Below are 19,542 nucleotides of genomic sequence, written 5' to 3'. Positions count from 1 at the left end.
CAGTGAGCATCCTGGGGATCCAGTCGCATATATCCCTTACACCTACTGCAGCTCCAAACTCCAAAATTATTTAAGGTCCGTAGCGTCGAGTTTGCATACCAGGATAAGCCTCAACAGGACTTGCAACATCTTCAGGATGAGGGCGTCTTCATCCCAGTAACACACAGCCAAAGGGCCCTTCCTATTTGACTGTGGAGAAACCATCAGGCGCTGGCTGCATTGGTGGTGACTTCCAGGACACTGTGAATGCCCAATCTGTAGTCGTCAGATATACCACTCCCATGCTTCAGAACACTGTTTACATCTCGCTGGGTCTATGGTATTTGCCAAAAATGATCTTCATTATGCTTATTTGCCCAAAATGATCTTCATGATGCGTATCTACACCTCACACTGCGTAACGGCTCCCAGGAGACTGAAATCATAAACATCATAGCCACTCCTTTTGGATTGCTCCAATATACATAGCTTCCGTTTGGCATCGACAAAGTTACATCAATTTCTTGGAGGTACTATGTTGTTGGTGTGGTCTTCAGTCCTGAGACTGGTTTGATGCAGCTCTCCATGCTACTCTACCCTGTGCAAGCTTCTTCATCTCCCAGTACTTACTGCAACCTCCATCCTTCTGAATCTGCTTAGTGTATTCATCTGTTGGTCTCCCTCTACGATTTTTACCCTACACACTGCCCTCCAATGCTAAATTTATGATCCCCTGGTGTCACAGAACTAGTCCTATCAACCGCTCCCTTCTTCTTGTCAAGTTGTGCCACAAACTTCTCTTCTCCCCAATTCTATTCTATACTTCCTCATTAGTTATGTGATCTACCAATCTTCAGCATTCTTCTGTAGCATTACATTTCGAAAACTTCTGTTCTCTTCTTGTCCAAACTATTTATCGTTCATGTTTCAATTCCATACATGGCTACACTCCATACAAATTCTTTCAGAAACGACTTCCTGACGCTTATATCAATACTCAATGTTAACAAATTTCTCTTCTTCACAAACGCTTTCCTAGCCATTGCCAGTCTACATTTTATATCCCCTCTACTGAGACCATCATCAGTTATTTTGCTCACCAAATAGCAAAATTCTTTACTACTTTAAGTGTATCATTGCCTAATCTAATTTCCTCAGCATCACCCGACTTAATTCGACTACATTCCACTATACTCGTTTTGCTTTTGTTGTTTTTCATCTTATATCCTCCTTTCAAGACACTATCCATTCTGTTCAACTGCTCTTCCAAATCCTTTGCTGTCTCTGACCGAATTAGAATGTCATCGGTGAACCTCAAAGTTTCTATTTCTTCTCCATGTATTTTAATACCTACTTCGAATTTTTCTTTTGTTTCCTTTACTGCTTGCTCAATATACAGATTGAATAACATCGGGGAGAGGCTACAACCCTGTCTCACTCCCTTCCCACCAACTGATTCCCTTTCGTGCCCCTCAACTCTTATAACTGCCTTCCGGTTTCTGTACAAATTGTAAATAGCCTTTCACTCCCTGTATTTTACCCCTGCCACCTTTAGTATTTGATAGAGAGTATTCCAGTTAACATTGTCAAAAGGTTTCTCTAAGTCCACAAATTCTAGAAAAGTAGGTTTGCTTTTCTTCTAAGATAAGTCATGAGGTCAGTATGGCCTCATGTCTTCCAACATTTCTATAGAATCCAAACTCATCTTCCCTGAGGTCGGCTTCTACCAGTATTTCCATTCGCCTGTAAAGAATTCGTGTTAGTATTTTGCAGCTGTGACTTATTAAACTGATAGTTCGGTAATTTTCACATCTGTCAACAAGTGCATTCTTTGGGATTGGAATTACTATGTTCTTCTTTAAGTATGAGGGCATTTCGCCTGTCTCATACATCTTGCTCACCAGATGGCAGAGTTTTGTAAGGACTGGCTCTCCCAAGGCCGTCGGTAGTTCTAATGGAATGTTGGCTACTCCTGGGGCCTTGTTTCGACTCAGATCTTTCAGTGCTCTGTCAAACTCTTCACACAGTATCGTACCTCTCATTTCATCTTCATCTACATCCTCTTCCATTTCCATAATATTGTCCTCAAGTACATCGCCCTTGTATAGACCCTCTATATAGTCCTGCCACCTTTCTGCTTTCCCTTCTTTGCCTAGAACTGGATTTCCATCTGAGCTCTTGATATTCATACAAGTGGCTCTCTTTTCTCCAAAGGTCTCTTTAATTTTCCCGTAGGCAGTATCTATCTTACCCCTAGTGAGATAAGCCGCTACATCCTTACATTTGTCCTATAGCCATCCCTGCTTAGCAATTTTGCACTTCCTGTCGATCTCATTTTTGAGACCTTTGTATTCCTTTTTGCCTGCTTCATTTACTGCATTTTTATATTTTCTCCTTTCATCAATTAAATTCAATATGTCTTCTGTTACCCAAGGATTTCTACTAGCCCTCGTCTTTTTACCTACTTGATTCTCTGCTGGCTTCACTACTTCGTCCCTCAGAGCTACCCATTCTTCTTCTACTGTATTTCTTTCCCCCATTCCCGTCAATCCTTCCCTTATGCCGTCCCTGAAGCTCTGGAAAACCTCTGGTTTAGTCGGTTTATCCAGGTCCCATCTCCTTAAATTCCCACCTTTTTGCAGTTTCTTCAGTTTCAATCTACAGTTTATAACCTATGGATTGCGGTCAGAGTCCTTATCCGCTCCTGGAAATGTCTTACAATTTAAAACCTGGTTCCTAAATCTCTGTCTTGCCATTCTTCTTCTACTGTATTTCTTTCCCCCATTCCCGTCAATCCTTCCCTTATGCCGTCCCTGAAGCTCTGGAAAACCTCTGGTTTAGTCGGTTTATCCAGGTCCCATCTCCTTAAATTCCCACCTTTTTGCAGTTTCTTCAGTTTCAATCTACAGTTTATAACCTATGGATTGCGGTCAGAGTCCTTATCCGCTCCTGGAAATGTCTTACAATTTAAAACCTGGTTCCTAAATCTCTGTCTTGCCATTTTATAACCTATCTTATACCTCCTAGTATCTCCTGGATGATTCCATGTATATAACCTTCTTTTATGATTCTTGAACCAAGTGTTAGCTATGATTAAGTTATGATCTGTGCAAAATTCTACCAGACAGCTTCCTCTTTCTTTTCTAATCCCCAATCCATATTCACCTACTATGTTTCCTTCTCTCCCTTTTCCTATTCTCGAATTCCAGTCACCCATGACTATTAAATATTCGTCTCCCTCCACTACCTGAATAATTTCTTTTATCCCATCATACAGTTCATCAATTTCTCCATCATCTGCAGAGCTAGTGGGCATATAAACTTGTATTACTGTGGTAGTCATGGGTTGCATGTCTATCTTGGCCACAATAAGGCTTTCACTACGCTGTTTGTTGTAGCTTACGTGCACTCCTATTTCTTTATTCATTATTAAACCTACTCATGCATTACCCCTCTTTGATTTTGTATTTATAACCCTGTATTTACTTGACCAAAAGTCTTGATCCTCCTGCCACCGAACTTCACTAATTCCCACTATATCTAACTTTAACCTATCCATTTCCCTGTTTAAATTCTCTAATCTACCTGCCCATTTAAGGGATCTGACATTCCGCACTCCGATCTGTAGAACGCCAGTTTTCTTTCTTCTGATACCGACATCCTGTTGAGTAATCCCTGATCGGAGATCCGAATGGGGGACTATTTTACCACTGGAATATTTTACCCAAGAGGACGCCATCATCGTTAACCATACAGTAAAGCTGCATGCCCTCGGGCAAAATTACGGCTGTAGTTTCCCTTGCTTTCAGCTGTTCACGGTAACAGCACAGCAAGGCCGTTTTGGTTAGTGTTACAAGGCCAGATCAGTCAGTCATCCAGATTGTGGCCTCTGCAAGTACTGAAAAGGCAGCTGCCCCTCTTCAGGAACCACACATTTGTCTGGCCTCTCAACAGATACCCATCCATTGTGTTTGCACCTACGATATGGCCATCTGTATTGCTGAGTCACGCAAGCCTCCCCACCAACAGCAAGGTCCATGGTTCACGGGGGGGGGGGGGGGGGGGGGGGGCGATGAGCTACACTTAAAGGACGTCTCAGGGACCATGAGCTACCTTGACAATTTTCTGGTTGTAGGAAACTATACAGCTGATGTTGTTCTTCTCCCCATTCACAGAAGCTTACCTTTGTTGTAAACTTGGCATATGTTGAAACTTCCTGGCAGATCAAAACTGTGTGCCCGACCGAGACTCGAACTCGGGACCTTTGCCTTTCGCGGGCAAGTGCTCTACCAACTGAGCTACCGAAGCACGACTCACGCCTGGTACTCACAGCTTTACTTCTGCCAGTACCTCGTCTCCTACCTTCCAAACTTTACAGAAGCTCTCCTGCGAACCTTGCAGAACTAGCACTCCTGATAGAAAGGATATTGCGGAGACATGGCTTAGCCACAGCCTGGGGGATATTTCCAGAATGAGATTTTCACCCTGCAGCGGAGTGTGCGCTGATATGAAACTTCCTGGCAGATCAAAACTGTGTGCCCGACCGAGACTCGAACTCGGGATCTTTGCCTTTCGCAGGCAAGTGCTCTACCAACTGAGCTACCAAAGCACGACTCACAGCTGTGAGTACCAGGCGTGAGTCGTGCTTCGGTAGCTCAGTTGGTAGAGCACTTGCCCGTGAAAGGCAAAGGTCCCGAGTTCGAGTCTCGGTCGGGCACACAGTTTTGATCTGCCAGGAAGTTTCATATCAGCGCACACTCCGCTGCAGAGTGAAAATCTCATTTTGGCATATGTTATTTTTTCATCCACCAGATCGAATATTTAGGACACATCTTCACGACATCAGGCGTATGGCTCACACTACATTGTGTGCCTACCATCCAAAAATTACTAGCCTCGATAGATGCATTCCAGCCGAAGTCAGCCAAACTGTTATAGACCATTCGTGCCCCATGCTTCAGCGATGCTGGCACCACTCGCTCTGTAACAGAGTTCCCTGGAAGTGGCCATCCTAATATAATAAGGTGTTCCAAAACCTGAAGAAGGCCCTCTTCGACCTACCTGTCTCATGGCATACAATCCAACGAAACCATTGGTATTAGTGGCCGATGCTGACTGGCAGACTTTTGTCCCATATTGAGAATGGCGTGGAGCGACCCACTGCATTTGTATCCAAGATACTTACAGCAGGATAGCGGAACTACATAGAAAAGGAGGCTTTGGTCATCATCTTTGGCAGCAAACGCTTCCCTGCCTGCATCTATAGCCACCGTTTCACACTCATGACATATCATAAGCCTCTAATGCGTCTCTTAAGTATTCGGCAACTTGCTACTGTGGGCCCCGTTTCTCTCAGGATATGCCTATTGTATCCAATATCACCCTAATGCCGCCCATGCCAATGCCGATATCCTATCGCGATTTCATGTTAGTCACAACCCAGAATTTCATGAGGATCCAGAAGTCTGTTTTCATGAGGACAGTGAGACTGCCATCATCAAAGACCCATCTTCCAAGTGATGCACGCTTTGTGGGATATCACACAGTGACAGGCCATGTCCTCCAGGAGGATTTGCATTATACAACAGAAAGACAGCCTGCAGACAAAGTAATGTCTCATGTACCCAGACCTCCAAGCCTTCTGTAGCATGCAGCAAAAAAATGGTTCAAATGGCTCTGAGCACTATGGGACTTAACATCTTAGGTCATCAGTCCCCTAGAACTTAGAGCTACTTAAACCTAACTAACCTAAAGACATCACACACATCCATGCCCGAGGCAGGAGTCGAACCTGCGACCGTAGCTGTCCCACAGTTCCGGACTGCAGCGCCTAGAACCGCACGGCCACCGTGGCCGGCACGCAGCAAAAGTCTTTATCCTTGCATCACATTGCGCTGATAAAGGTCGCGATGGGCCATGCTCAGGTCCTCATTCCCAGAACCCTATGGCATTGGGAAGTCATTTTGACTCTCCTAGCAATACATCCACTGGAAGGGTATGGAGACATTTAATGCGAGAATGGTGAAAGGGTGCCTCACATGTCAAAACAAGCAAGCTGTGCCCTCCTGTCAGTATTTTCCATGGCCTCCTATGGTGACTCATTGGTCCTGTCTTCATTTGGACTTTGCTGGCCCATTGCTTGGATCTGTGTGGCGTCTGATTTTGATTGTGAGCAGTGGGTTCTGCTTTGTGTTTTTCATGCCATTCACAACCTCAGCGAAGACGATCCAGATTGTTGCATGGTTGTTCTCCCTTAAAGGCGTCACACAAGCCTTTGTCACTGACAATGGCCCCAATTATCATCAACAGAATTCTGATTCTTGCTATTCAATTTAATTTCATCAGTCCACATGGTCATCCTCACAAATCACCATTTTCCCTAGAATCAGAACAGCCACATACCTTCTTGTATCAATGGATTGTGTAGGTTTTCTTTGCAGGATCCAGTGCAGCTGTGGACACCCTCCATTTATTCTCCATTTGATTTGGCAGGCAATGTTTGAATTCCAGTTGCTGCAAAGAGGCTGTTGCTGCTGGCATATGTATGATGTATGGGCCCATCATGGATACAAACCACTAATGGGTGCACTCCAGATGCCTGTAATGCGACTCTCTTTGCGCCATCTACCATTTCCCCCAACCCAAGACCTCCTGTGGCCAGCCACAATTCGTCACGTTCTCATCCCATATGAATAGAAGTGGATCCAGTCCCCCCCCCCCCCCCCCCAGAATGGTGAATGCTCCAACACGGTCGAGGCCTCCAGGGACTGCTGTGGCCTAGATGCACTTTTGGGGGAGAATGGCGGGCAGTGGCAATATGAATTATGGTTGTACCATGTATGCCACAGAATGTAACACTCATGCAGTCCATAACAGCCACGCAAGATTTTCAGAAGGCGCACCAAGAACTACAGACCAATAGATATCTCGAAAGGCAAAAGTAAGAGGTCGCTGGCCTTATCGCAAACCGTGCCCGTATACGGTCACGAGTTAGAGTGGGACAGCACGGTTCTTCCTGAAGAATAACTATTTAAGGAAACCCAGGGATCACTGTGGACGGTTCCCATCGACGAGAGTTGGCCGATTCATGCTACTGTCTCTACGCTATCGATGACGACAACTTAGCGGCGAGAAGTAGGCTTCTGATTTGGAAAAGAGCTCTCACTGATTGTTGGTCATTTCAATGTTGAGTTCCGGCTCCAGGGATCTAGGTGGAGCCAAATCCACTGAATTGTATTTTGTTTGGAAACGCAGAGGAGGTATAGTCTGATTGTAATTATAAATTGTGACAGTTAATTTTCCTTTCGAACAGACAATAATGGAACTAAGAAATTTTTTTGCTTCAACTGGGATACTCAATAACGAAAAACAGATGGATTTTGCAGAAATTATGAGCTCCACACTGAGAATAAACAGCTAAATGGTAGTTCTGTTGTATGAATGCATAAGGCCCACAGGAATTCCCCCACATAGATGCAGCACAGTCACAGGCCTGTCCTCAGAAACATGCTTTATAATTGCACGGAAGTTACCCATGTACTTGTCATCTTGTTTATCAACTTCAGTAGGATCTAAGTCATTAAGGGGGCCTTAATGCAATCTCCTGACATCCACAGATAATCACCACATCGATGAAAGGGTCTAGCCCTTTTCTGTTTCCTTCCCACCTGCTCCACCAAGCCTTAGTCCTGGCGATGTTTCATATCTTTTGCCTTGTTCATCATCATGTGAACAAAATTTTGACAATGGATTAGAGTAGCTATATAGTAAGTACTGCACGCCTGGATGTTGAAATATTGAAGATCATGCTTCCACACCAGAAACCTGGAGTTTTCCAGGGCTTTAACATTTTGATTACTACCTTTACCAGACTCGCCATAGCGAAAAACAAACAGTACTTACAGAAGACACCGTCCTCTTTGGCAGAGTATACTAAATAAAGTTGAATGTACGATACTGGCAAATTTGCAAAGTGAGGGAAAATATATAAATTGCATTAGGCACAGAAAAGTTTTGGAATTGTTGTAGCTTCATGTGGTAATCAATTTTTTTTTATACTTACCGAACAAATACTTATCTCATAGTTACAGCCCGATCGTGTATTGTCTCCACGCAGCCAAACATAACCATTTCCAGCCAATGATCGTCTCAGTGGGACCAGAGGACCCAGTCCACTCCATGTAATCACAGTCCACACCAGTATGAAGCTAGCACCAGCTTACGCTGTGTCTTGTTGACAACTTGCGCCATGACTTCGTCGGGGTCTGCACCATCCTCGAACTCTACAATCAGATCTTACCAACTTTAATCGGGACTCATCCAATCAGACCACCGTCTTCCAGTCGTCTAGGGTCCAACCAGTGGGATCACGAGCACAGGAGAAGGGCTACAGGGGAAGTCCCGCCGTTATTCAAATGCACTCACGTTGTCCACCTGCTGTCATAGCCCATTTACGTAATTTCGCTGCACTGTCCTAACGGATACGTTTATCGTACGTATCACATTGATTTTTGCGGTTGTTTCGCGTAGTGTTCCTCGCCTCTCAGCACTGACAAACGCCGCTGCTCTCGGCCTCTAAATGAACGCCGTCGACCACTGCCTTGTTTGTGGACAGAGGTACTCTTGACGCCGTGGATCTCCAAATGTTGAATTGTCTAACGATTTCCGAAATGGAATGTCCCATTTGTCTACCTCCTCCTCCTAATCAGCGTTCAAAGTTTATTAATACCCGTAGTGCGGCTATAATCAAGCTGGAAACCTTTTCATGTGAATCACCTGAATACAATCGACAGCTCGGCCAATAAACTGCCGCTTCATACCTTTTGTAGGCTGGACTACCGCCATATGTGAAAGTGCATACCGCTATCCCATGATTTTGCCACCTCTGTGTGGCTGTAGCAGCTGGCATCTCTCGTAGTTTGATTCTCGAACTTCAACCGTGGACTTCCTCTGGTATTTTTCTGATGATATATATATATATATATATATATATATGTCCATTTCACCTAAACAGATAATCAACAAACCCCTTCTAGCCAGCATTATTTTATTGATTTCGTTATTTGTTATCTTATTAGTCCCTCTGACTTTTCACGGTGTGCCTTTAACAACACATTTCAAAAGTATTCCGTTTTTCAGTTCCTTACATCACAGAGTCCAGATCACACATTTACAAGATGCAACACAACAAACGCGCTTTTGGAAGCATTTTACTGGCGTGTTAGCAGTCAGTTTTAGAGGCTAACATCTTTTTTCTATGTTTTGTTCGGATTATCACTTTTTCCTCGCTTTTTACTCCTCCAGCGATTTAATTTCCTAAATCAGCAACAAAGTGTCGGAGTACGTGGCCATCCACGACAGGTACATGGACGCTGATTTGTCGCCGTTTTGTCACAAACCATTAGTAATACAGTTTCGTCATGACTTTGTCCACTTCATTGAAGGTGGAATCTAAGATGTGCTGGATCAAATGGTGTCGTTAAGGATATGTGGGTATTCACGTGACTTATTATTTTGACACAGGAAGAATGTCGTATTGTTGTACAGACTTGTGAAGAACAATATTTCTACTAGGAGTACTATGTGGGTCATTTTTGACCCACAATGGATTTTCGAGGCCGTTACCCGCCTCTCTAATCATCGCACGACGAAACGCTCCCGTGACTTTTCATCATTTATGGGGTTGTACAACTTACCAAAATTTCATCCCCCCTAGCTCACACACCTGGAAGTATGAAAAATTTATCTGTTATACCAGTAGTACAATGTGGGTCATTTTTGACCCATACCTATTTAACGCACAGTTTGATATGAGGTAACACCGGTTTGCTGTCACTAAATATGATCAGGGCACGCCTCGACGTTATTCACGAGCTGTTAGAGTATATTGTACTTCGGGCCAAAAAGAACATTAAATACGAAGTATTCGGTTCTCGAATGATACATTATGTCAGCGAGGCTTTCCGTTTTCTATGGACTGGCGACATGCAGAACTACGCGGAGTAACATTGCAAAACTACAGAATAACATATGACATATTATACTTCATTACTTTCATCGTGGCAGCGACAGTATAACAGAGGTAGTGGCGGAGGACATACGTTGCCATATGTAATTTTATTTATGTTCGAAACAGGCTTATGTGTCTTGAAACTATTTTATTTGTCTTGACACAGCTGCTGGTCTAAGACATTATTCATTTATTTGTGTGTATGAGTTTTGAAGACGGCTATATTATTATACCAGAAACCTTGGTCTAGATTTAAAATAAACAAAATTTAGAGCAACTGTGGGCTGTTTTTCATTCGAGACAACATATTATACAGTGCAGAATCCCACCACCCCCCCCCCCTCCCTACACTACTGTCTGGAGCACTGCTAACAGTTCTCTTACACTACAGCAGATGTCAGTCGCGTCGCCCTTATGGAACGTCACGACTGACAGCTTCTTCACCTAAATTAAACAGGCAGATGAGCGCTGAAGTGGAGACGACACACTGTATGCAACACACTCACAAGTCAGGCGACCATCTCCTCACAGATTACGATGGGAAAACGGAAAATATATCCGTATCCTGAGTAACATGCATGCTGGATGTCAGAAGACTGAGAATACTGAGAAGTAACTTCCAGAAACAGTGAAGTTTTATAATGACACTAAGGATGGAGTAGATGTTTTTGACCAAATCGCTAGATACTACAGTCTCAGAGTTGTTACCCAACGATGCCCTGTAAGTAAGTGTCTTTTCTTTGACCTCGCCATGATTAACGCTCGCACAATTTTTAAGTTACGTACCTCTAAGATTAGATTACATCATGGTCAGACAGAGATTCCGAAATCAGATACTGGATTGTAAGGCGTACCCAGGAGCAGATATAGGCTGAAATTCAAGACTTTAGTCAGGAAGAATCAATACGCAAAGACGTGGGATACGGAAGTACTAAGGAATGACGAGATACGTTTGAAGTTCTCTAACGATATAGATACAGCAATAAGGAATAGAACAGTAGGCAGTACAGTTGAAGAGGAATGGACATCTCTAAAAAGGGCCATCATAGAAGTTGGGAAGGAAAACATAGGTACAAAGAAGGTACCTGCGAGGAAACCATGGGTAACAGAAGATATACTTCAGTTGATTGATGAAAGGAAAATCAGGAATACAGAAATACAAGTAGCTGCGGAATGAAATAAATAGGAAGTGCAGGGAAGCTAAGACGAAATGGCTGCAGGAAAAATGTGAAGACATCGAAAAAGATATGATTGTCGGAAGGACAGACTCAGCATACAGGAAAGTCAAAACAACCTTTGGTGACATTAAAAGCAACGGTGGTAACATTAAGAGTGCAACGGGAATTCCACTGTTAAATGCAGAGGAGAGAGCAGATAGGTGGAAAGAATACATAGAGAGCCTCTATGAGGGTGAAGATTTGTCTGATGTGATAGAAGAAGAAACAGGAGTCGATTTAGAAGAGATAGGGGATCCAGTATTAGAATCGGAATTTAAAAGAGCTTCGGAGGACTTACAGTCAAATAAGACAGAAGGGATAGATAACATTCCATCAGAATTTCTAAAATCATTGGGGGAAGTGGCAACAAAACGACTATTCACGTTGGTGTTTAGAATATATGAGTCTGGCGATATACCATCTGACTTTCGGAAAAGCATCATCCACACAATTCCGAAGACGGCAAGAGCTGACAAGTGCGAGAATTATCGCACAATCAGCTTAACAGCTCATGCATCGAAGCTGATTACAAGAATAATATACAGAAGAATGGAAAAGAAAATGGAGAACGCGCTAGGTGACGATCAGTTTGGCTTTAGGAAAAGTAATGGGACGAGAGAGGCAATTCTGACGTTACGGCTAATAATGGAAACAAAGCTAAAGAAAAATCAAGACACTGTCATAGGATTTGTCGACCTGGAAAATGCGTTCGACAATATAAAATGGTGCAAGCTGTTAGAGATTCTGAAAAAAGTAGGGGTAAGCTATAGGGAGAGACGGGTCATATACAATATGTACAACAACCAAGAGGGAATAATAAGAGTGGACGATCAAGAACGAAGTGCTCGTATTAAGAAGGGTGTAAGAAAAGGCTGTAGCCTTTCGCCCCTACTCTTCAATCTGGTCATCGAGGAAGCAATGATGGAGATAAAAGAAAGGTTCAGGAGTGGAATTAAAATACAAGGTGAAACGATATCAATGATACTATTCGCTGATGACATTGCTGTCCTGAGTAAAAGTGAAGAAGTATTAAATGATCTGCTGAACGGAATGAACAGTCTAATGAGTACACAGTATGGTTTGAGAGTAAATCGGAGAAAGACGAAGGTAATGAGAAGTAGTAGAAATGAGAAAAGCGAGAAACTTAACATCAGAACTGATGGTCACGAAGCCAACGAAGTTCAGGAATTCTGCTACCTAGGCAGTAAAATAACCAATGACGGACAGAGCAAGGAGAACATCAAAAGCAGACTCGCTATGGCAAAAAAGGCATTTCTGGCCAAGAGAATTCTACTAATATCCAATACCGTCTTTAATTTGAGGAAGAAATGTCTGAGGATGTACGTCTGCAGTACAGCATTGTATGGTAGTGAAACATGGACTGTGGGAAAACCGGAACAGAATAGAATCGAAGCATTTGAGATGTGGTGCTATAGACGAATGTTGAAAATTAGGTGGACTGATAAGGTAAGGAATGAGGAGGTTCTACGCAGAATCGGAGAGGAAAGGAATATGTGGAAAACACTGATAAGGAGAAGGGACAGGATGATAGGACATCTGCTAAGACATGAGAGAATGACTTCCATGGTACTAGAGGGAGCTGTAGAGGGCAAAAACTGTAGAGGAAGACAGAGATTGGAATACGTCAAGCAAATAATTGAGGACGTAGGTTGCAAGTGCTTCTCTGAGATGAAGAGTTTAGCACAGGAAAGGTATTCGTGGCGGGCCGCATCAAACCAGTCAGTAGACTAATGACCAAAAAAAAACCTCTAATAAGATTTCACGGCGGGACCTTATCCTCAGAGTAGCAGATGACCTCGCTGCCTCTTACACACTTCAGACAAAACTCAGTCTCCCCGTACAGGCACTCCATACTGGCATTGGCCAATAAGGAGTTCGAAGTTCTTCTCAAATTCAGGTTTCCTGCAGATAACAAAACTACAAAGGGAAATAAAACGTCAAGTGCAACAAGTATGTGTGCAAAAGATGCCGAACAAAAACTGTTGTCGGCTTTCTGAATCCCAGAGTAGGCAATTCTGTCACGTCCTTTTTCTTAAATATACTTAAATATTTATAATTATAGTCTGAAGTAATTTGTTCTTATGTTTTTTTTCCTTCATTGCAATAACTACAAAAAATGCAGAGCATTTTAGTCACCTACTGCTTTTTAGAATGTTTCACTAATATTTGGTGCTTATCTTATTCTTCTATAAAAGGAAAAATACTATTAATACTCACATAAACAATATGTTTTGACTCAGTTTCAATCTTTTTATAAAGAAAAACATTACAACATTGCTTTACCAAATTTACGAAATATTGTGGAATTTCTTCTGTAACATTTAAAATAAAATAAAAATGTTTACTTAGAGAAAATTCATATTTGACCGTGTACTGTTCATTTTAGAGACGTATTGTCAACATGAAGACACTCATAACACCACCCAGATACGAACAAAATTGTGGTTTTCTACTGCGGGTAAAAATGACCCACATGGTATTACCAGGGGTACGGCGAGGTCTAGTTCATTTAGTGTTAGGAAGTGATGGTTGACGCAGATCCACTTGTGGCTCAGGCATGTTCTCACATGGAGGGTGCTGTGCAAGGGGAAGGGTCTACTCAGTGACGCTGTGTTTCAGAATCGCCCACAGCAGGACAGGTCCAGGAGGGGAAAGAGGCTCCCACTGTGGACCTGGGCACCCTGCTGGACGCTGGAGGCAGCGCCGTGGTGACTCTGGTGGCGGGCGACACCCGTCTGGCAGCGCACAGGGCCGTCCTGGCCGCCAGGAGTCCCGTGTTCGCCTCTATTTTCAGCCACGGCACGCTGGAGGCCACAGTCCCAGACGTGGGGGGCCAGTTGCTGCGCCACCTCGTGGCCTACATGTATACCCTGCAGGCCCCGCAGCTGGCCAGAATGGCCCCCCAGCTGCTGGTCGTGGCTGATAAGTACGGCTTGTCAGGCCTGAAGGCACAGTGCGAGCAGCAGTTGGCCTCACAGCTGTCTGTTGAGACTGCGGTGGCCACAGCTGTGCTCGCTATTCGGAACTCCTGTAGCAGCCTTAAGAAGGCCGCCGCCGCCTTCATAAAGACTCATATTTTACACGTGATGGCCACGAAGGGCTGGACAGATGCGCTACATTGTCAGCCTGAAGATCTGATTGAAGTGCTCAAGCTGCTGTCTGAGCCAGCAGCAGAAACCAGGTATGCACAAGACAAGCTACATGCCTACGTTGTCCAGTCCTGTGAAGTTCTGTTTGTGTGCGTGTATTTCCAGCCCCTGAGTATCTTTACGTGTATGTGTGCTGCAAAATACACCATCACTGACAGACATTTTCTGATATCTTGCGATGCTTTCATTGATTTCTCATGTTAGATTAATGTTGTTGTTGTGGTCTTCAGTCCACAGACTGGTTCGAAGGAGCTCTCTATGCTACTCTATCGTGTGCAAGTTATTTCATCTCCCAGTACCTACTGCAACCAACATCTTACTGAACCAGCTTAATATATTTATGTCTGGGTCTCCCTCTACAGTTTTAACCCCCCCCCCCCCCACGCTGCCCTGCAATACTGAATCAGTGATCCCTTGATGCCTCAGAATATGTCCAACCAACGGATCCCTTCCTTTAGTCAAGTGCTACAAATTCCTCTTCCCCCAATTCTATTCAATACATCCTCATTAGTTATGTGATCTACCAATCTAATCTCCAGCATTTTTCTGTAGCACCACATTTCGAAAGCTTCTATTCTTTTCTTGTCTAAACTATTTATCATCCATCTTTCACTTCCATACATGGCTACACTCCATACAAATACTTTCAGAAAAGGGTTCCTGACGCTTGAACCTATACTCGATGTTAACAAATATCTCTTCTTCAGAAACGCTATCCTTGCCACTGCTGGTCTACATTTTATATCCCCTCTACTTCGACTATCTTCAGTTACTTTGCTCCCCAAATAGCAAAACTCATCAACTACTTTAAGTTTGTCATTTCCTAATCTAATTCCCTCAGCATCACCTGATTTAATTCAACTAAATTCCATTATCCGCCTTTTGCTTTTGTTGATGTCCGTCTTATATACTCCTTTCAAGACACTGTCCATTTCTTTCAACTGCTCTTCCAGGTCATTTGCTGTCTGTGACAGAATTGCAGTGTTGTCGCCAAACCTCAGAGTCTTTATTTCATCTCCATGGATTTTAATTCCTACTCCTAATTTTTCTTTTTTTCCCTTTACTGCTTGCTCAATATGTAGATTGAATAACATCAGGGATAGGCTACAGCTCTGTCTCAGTCCCTTCCCAAACACTGCTTCCCTGTCATGCCTGTCAATTGTTATAGCTGCCATCTGGTTTCTGTGCTAATTGTAAATAGCCTTTCGCTCCCTGTATTTGACCCCTGCCACCTTCAAAATTTGAAAAAGAGTATTCCTCTCAACATTCTCAAAAGCTTTCTCTATGTCCCCAAATCTTACAAACGTAGGTTTACCTACCGTTAATCTATCTTATAAGTCGTAGGGTCAGTATTGCCTCACGTCTTGCAACATTTCTATTGAATCCAAACTGGTCTTCCCGTGCTCGCTTTCTACCATTTCCATTCGTCTGTAAAGAATTCGTGTTTAATATTATGCAGCCTTGACTTGTTAAACTGTAATATTCACACCTGTTTGATTTAGAGAAGTACTAGATCCAACTGGGTTTATTAACGGATAGGTTAGGTTAAAAAAGTCATCTTAGAACTAAATTATTCGTTGATTTATAAGTGGTTTTAACATTATTTGCGGTCATTACTTGTACTGAACTGCATATGTGGAACAGCCTTATAGGTTCTGGTGTAAAGTATCTGAATAAGTGGTAAATTTGCCATTTCAGTGGTGGACACAGTGATGTGCTGCTCACAGCAGATGTACCGTGGACAACAAGATGTGTAGAACGAGCAGCCAGGGTAGCGAGCCTACAGGCTTTATTCTGTGTGCTGTGCAATTCACTATAAATCTCTTTACTCACTATTACATATATTGTTCTCTGCTGTCTCTGCTGGTGTTCACAATGAGATACTTACAAGTGACATATGCTGCATAAAGGAAAGATGACGTTGATCAACAAGCGTGTAGTCCGACATTAACACCAGGAACTCTGCAGCGCAGTTCAAAGAGATCAGAAAAGAATTTAAAACTTTCCATCTCTGATGTTGTCATGACATAAATATTAAACCCTGGGAAAAAATAGGTGCTGTACAGAAAACGGTCAGACTGATCGCTATTTCCACATTACTACTGCAGTTTGATTTCTATGTTTCTCCTTCACTTTCTATGTTCATTTCTGAAATATACCTACGGTTACAGAACAAACTTTGTTTATTCTCCCCAAGTAGTACAGTGTTATAAGATACACGTCTTAAGATGTGTGTTAGGTTCCAAGAAGAAGGGTGCGGGGTGAATAGAATCATGAGGAAGACTTCCGTTGCAGGAGGTGACACAAGAACGTCTGCAGGAAGCTGTAGGTACTTACTCCTCAAACAGCCTGCGGCCACTTCAGGAGACAACAGACCAGTCTCTACAACTCAGAAAGATCCACAAAATGCGCAGATCCACACAATGCTTCCCATTTCCTTTTGCATTTTGTTCAGTTGTTCCAAAGGATATATGCTGTAATTTGGACATTCCCATTCTCTAGCACATTAGGAGAGGTGGTTTTATTAGTCAAAACGCTGTATGTGCTTCTTGGTGGAACATCTGTCAGTTGTCTAGCAACCTGCCGGCCTTGCTTGTACTTCTCCATGCTGTTTCTAAAGGCTGCCCAAAGAACTTCACAGTGTTAGGACCTTCCCTAGCCCATACATTGCAGTTACAGATACATCTCCCACAATATGAGTATTCATAAGACCTTTTGTCTCATTATCATTTTTATATGCTATATCACTTAACAAATGCACCATTAAATCCTAACGCCCAATAGTTTTCAATTATATATATATATATATATATATATATATATATATATATATATATATATGTGTGTGTGTGTGTGTGTGTGTGTGTGTGTGTGTGTGTGTGTGTGTGTTCAGAAATTTCCTTTAGAGACTTATATGATTTGTAGAGGGGAGTGAGAACTGGAATCCATGTCCAGAAACATACCGTTTCCCTCCTATGACGGTCTCAGTTCAGATGTTTAACTCATCCAGTTCTGCTTGAGCAGCTGAGTTGGGCGTGATGCAGTACAGTTATTAGATAAAAATTCGAAAGAAACACAGCGAAAGATCCCTTTATCAGCTAAGCCTCTTGTTTGTATTATCACTTAAATATTGTGTGTTCACATTACCCCAAAACAAAAAATCAACCTAGCATACTGTACATGCAGAAGGTAATGTTTAAGTTTTAATGAAAACAAATGTGCGGAACTGATAAATGGATGCTTCGTTATGTTTACTTTCGGACTGTTACCTAATAACTGTACTACATCATGCCTAATTCACTTCCTGAAGCAGAATTGCATGATTTAAACATGTGAACTCAAACTGTCGTAGAATGCATACAGTACGTTTCCAGACGGGGTTCCTGTACAAAATATTACGTACTCTCTCCCCTTTAAAAGTCCTAGTAGTTTGTAAAGAGAATTTCCAAACACCCTATGTATGCTTCCATCACTGATAGAGTTTCCACTTATCAATCTGTATCTTCTCCTCACTTGTAGCAACCACAGTTTACTTTAGTCACATGTAATGACTAATAATGATTTAATGCGTCTTTACACAACTTTACATTGTCTCCTGTGTTATGTAACCCATGTCTCCTTAATTTAAATCCAACTCTTTCCTTCGTTCTACAGCAAATCTCCTTATCACAGTCTCATAGAACTGTATATGTAGAATATAAGAATTAAACAGAATTTCTATTTTCATTCGAATAACAACTTACGATTACATATCTTGCATAAGTGTATGTATAGAGTACTTTGCCTTTTTTTATCTTAATGCTCAATGTTTGCTAGTTTATTGAGAATGCTCGTTGGCCAATGTGAAACAAATATATTTACTTGCCTATTTTGGTGACAGTTAAACGTATTAAGGGAATAGCTGCTCAGTATCACACATTCTGTAACCCTTGCTTCTCTAAATTTCTTTTGGTGCACAGTTCAGAATCTACTCTTCTGTAGTTTACCAACTGTGCATCCTACAGCCAAGCCGCTAACAGCTACCGATACTATCTGATGATAATGGTACAAGTTGAACATGTAAAGATTATTTCCATTTTTATTTCTGTGGGAATGTTGTTTTTATGTATTTAAACTACGCTGATGACTAGTTGTCATATCAGTTCTACCTAAATGTTGACCTTACCATGTATCTTTTATTTGTACTTTAATTTATTCAGCCTGTTGTTTGCTAAGCGATGCTACTAGTGTGGGACCTAAACCGATTAGCACAGGGGTAAGTGTCTCAAAGGACCCACTACTGATGTTGAAAGTGTGTGTTCTATTAGTTGTGTCTGGACAAATTCTCAGCAGCGTTGTCTGCAGTAGGCTGCCCTCTGTCCTCTGTGTGCACTGCGTGACCACACCCTGTGTCTCTGCACAGCACTCCAGCCACTGGAGACAGCGAGGTCACCCCGACCAGTCAGCTGCACATGGGCCACAAAAACTGCAGCAGGGCTCCTGTTCCAGATGCAAAGCACACAGCTACCTGCCCCACTCCCACATTTGATGATGCTTCCGTCTCTTTCCTGAGGTGAGTACTGTCGCTATACATGCACGATTTCCACATTCACTATACCACTTATGAGGGCGTTAGCCAAGTGATCATATCCAAACACAGAATTTCACTTTATTGTATTTTTCGATAAAATATAAGTTATAATTGTCAAGGATCGGAATTTTATTTGTTAATTTTTGATGTTTGTGTAAGCATGTATCATAGTGTTTCTCGAGATATTTTTGTGAGAACAGAGTGTGAATTACAACCTGTTCAGACCACAATTGGTCCACTCATGCAGTTATTTGACAAAGGTACCATAAACAACTTTTACTCTCCAAATGTAGTGAATGAATAGGTGTGTCGGGTGAAAGCTATCATTTCAGTGGTGGTTTCCCATCTCCTAAAGTAAATTTGTATCAAATTGGTGTTACAGCTACATCTTTGCATTGTAACTAAAATATTACTTTAATGTGAATAAATAATTATGTACAAGTTCGTTATGGTCGTCAAAAGGAAATGATGATATGTCATTATGAAGGAAAAGATGTAAAAATAATATCCATCAGGAGAATAAGGTTATGGAATGTTGTAGAGTGAAGTTTAATTTTTATGTGATTTCCTGCACTTTTTCTTCAAATTAGTTTTTGA

General features: G+C 42.3%; 1 protein-coding gene and 2 non-coding genes across 3 annotated transcripts in view; 2 read left to right on the top strand and 1 right to left on the bottom strand.

Annotated features, from left to right (window-relative positions):
• The window catches only part of LOC124743676 (ankyrin-3-like), a 57,924-nt gene that overhangs the window by 17,332 nt on the left and 21,050 nt on the right, over positions 1–19,542 (top strand). The window contains exons 4-5 of the mRNA XM_047248853.1: positions 13,846–14,407; positions 18,778–18,927. Of these exons, the coding sequence (XP_047104809.1) occupies positions 13,846–14,407; positions 18,778–18,927 (712 nt within the window). The remainder of the gene's footprint in view (positions 1–13,845; positions 14,408–18,777; positions 18,928–19,542) is intronic.
• Positions 4,214–4,288, bottom strand: Trnas-cga. Its single transcript has one exon. It is a non-coding gene; the product is annotated as a tRNA-Ser (tRNA).
• Trnas-uga lies at positions 4,623–4,697 on the top strand. Its single transcript has one exon. It is a non-coding gene; the product is annotated as a tRNA-Ser (tRNA).

This window comes from Schistocerca piceifrons, unplaced genomic scaffold (genome assembly GCF_021461385.2).
Source record: "Schistocerca piceifrons isolate TAMUIC-IGC-003096 unplaced genomic scaffold, iqSchPice1.1 HiC_scaffold_2510, whole genome shotgun sequence".
NCBI lineage: Eukaryota > Metazoa > Arthropoda > Insecta > Orthoptera > Acrididae > Schistocerca > Schistocerca piceifrons.
Note: the sequence above shows the minus strand (reverse complement) of the source record. Positions and strands in the feature narration are given on the sequence as shown.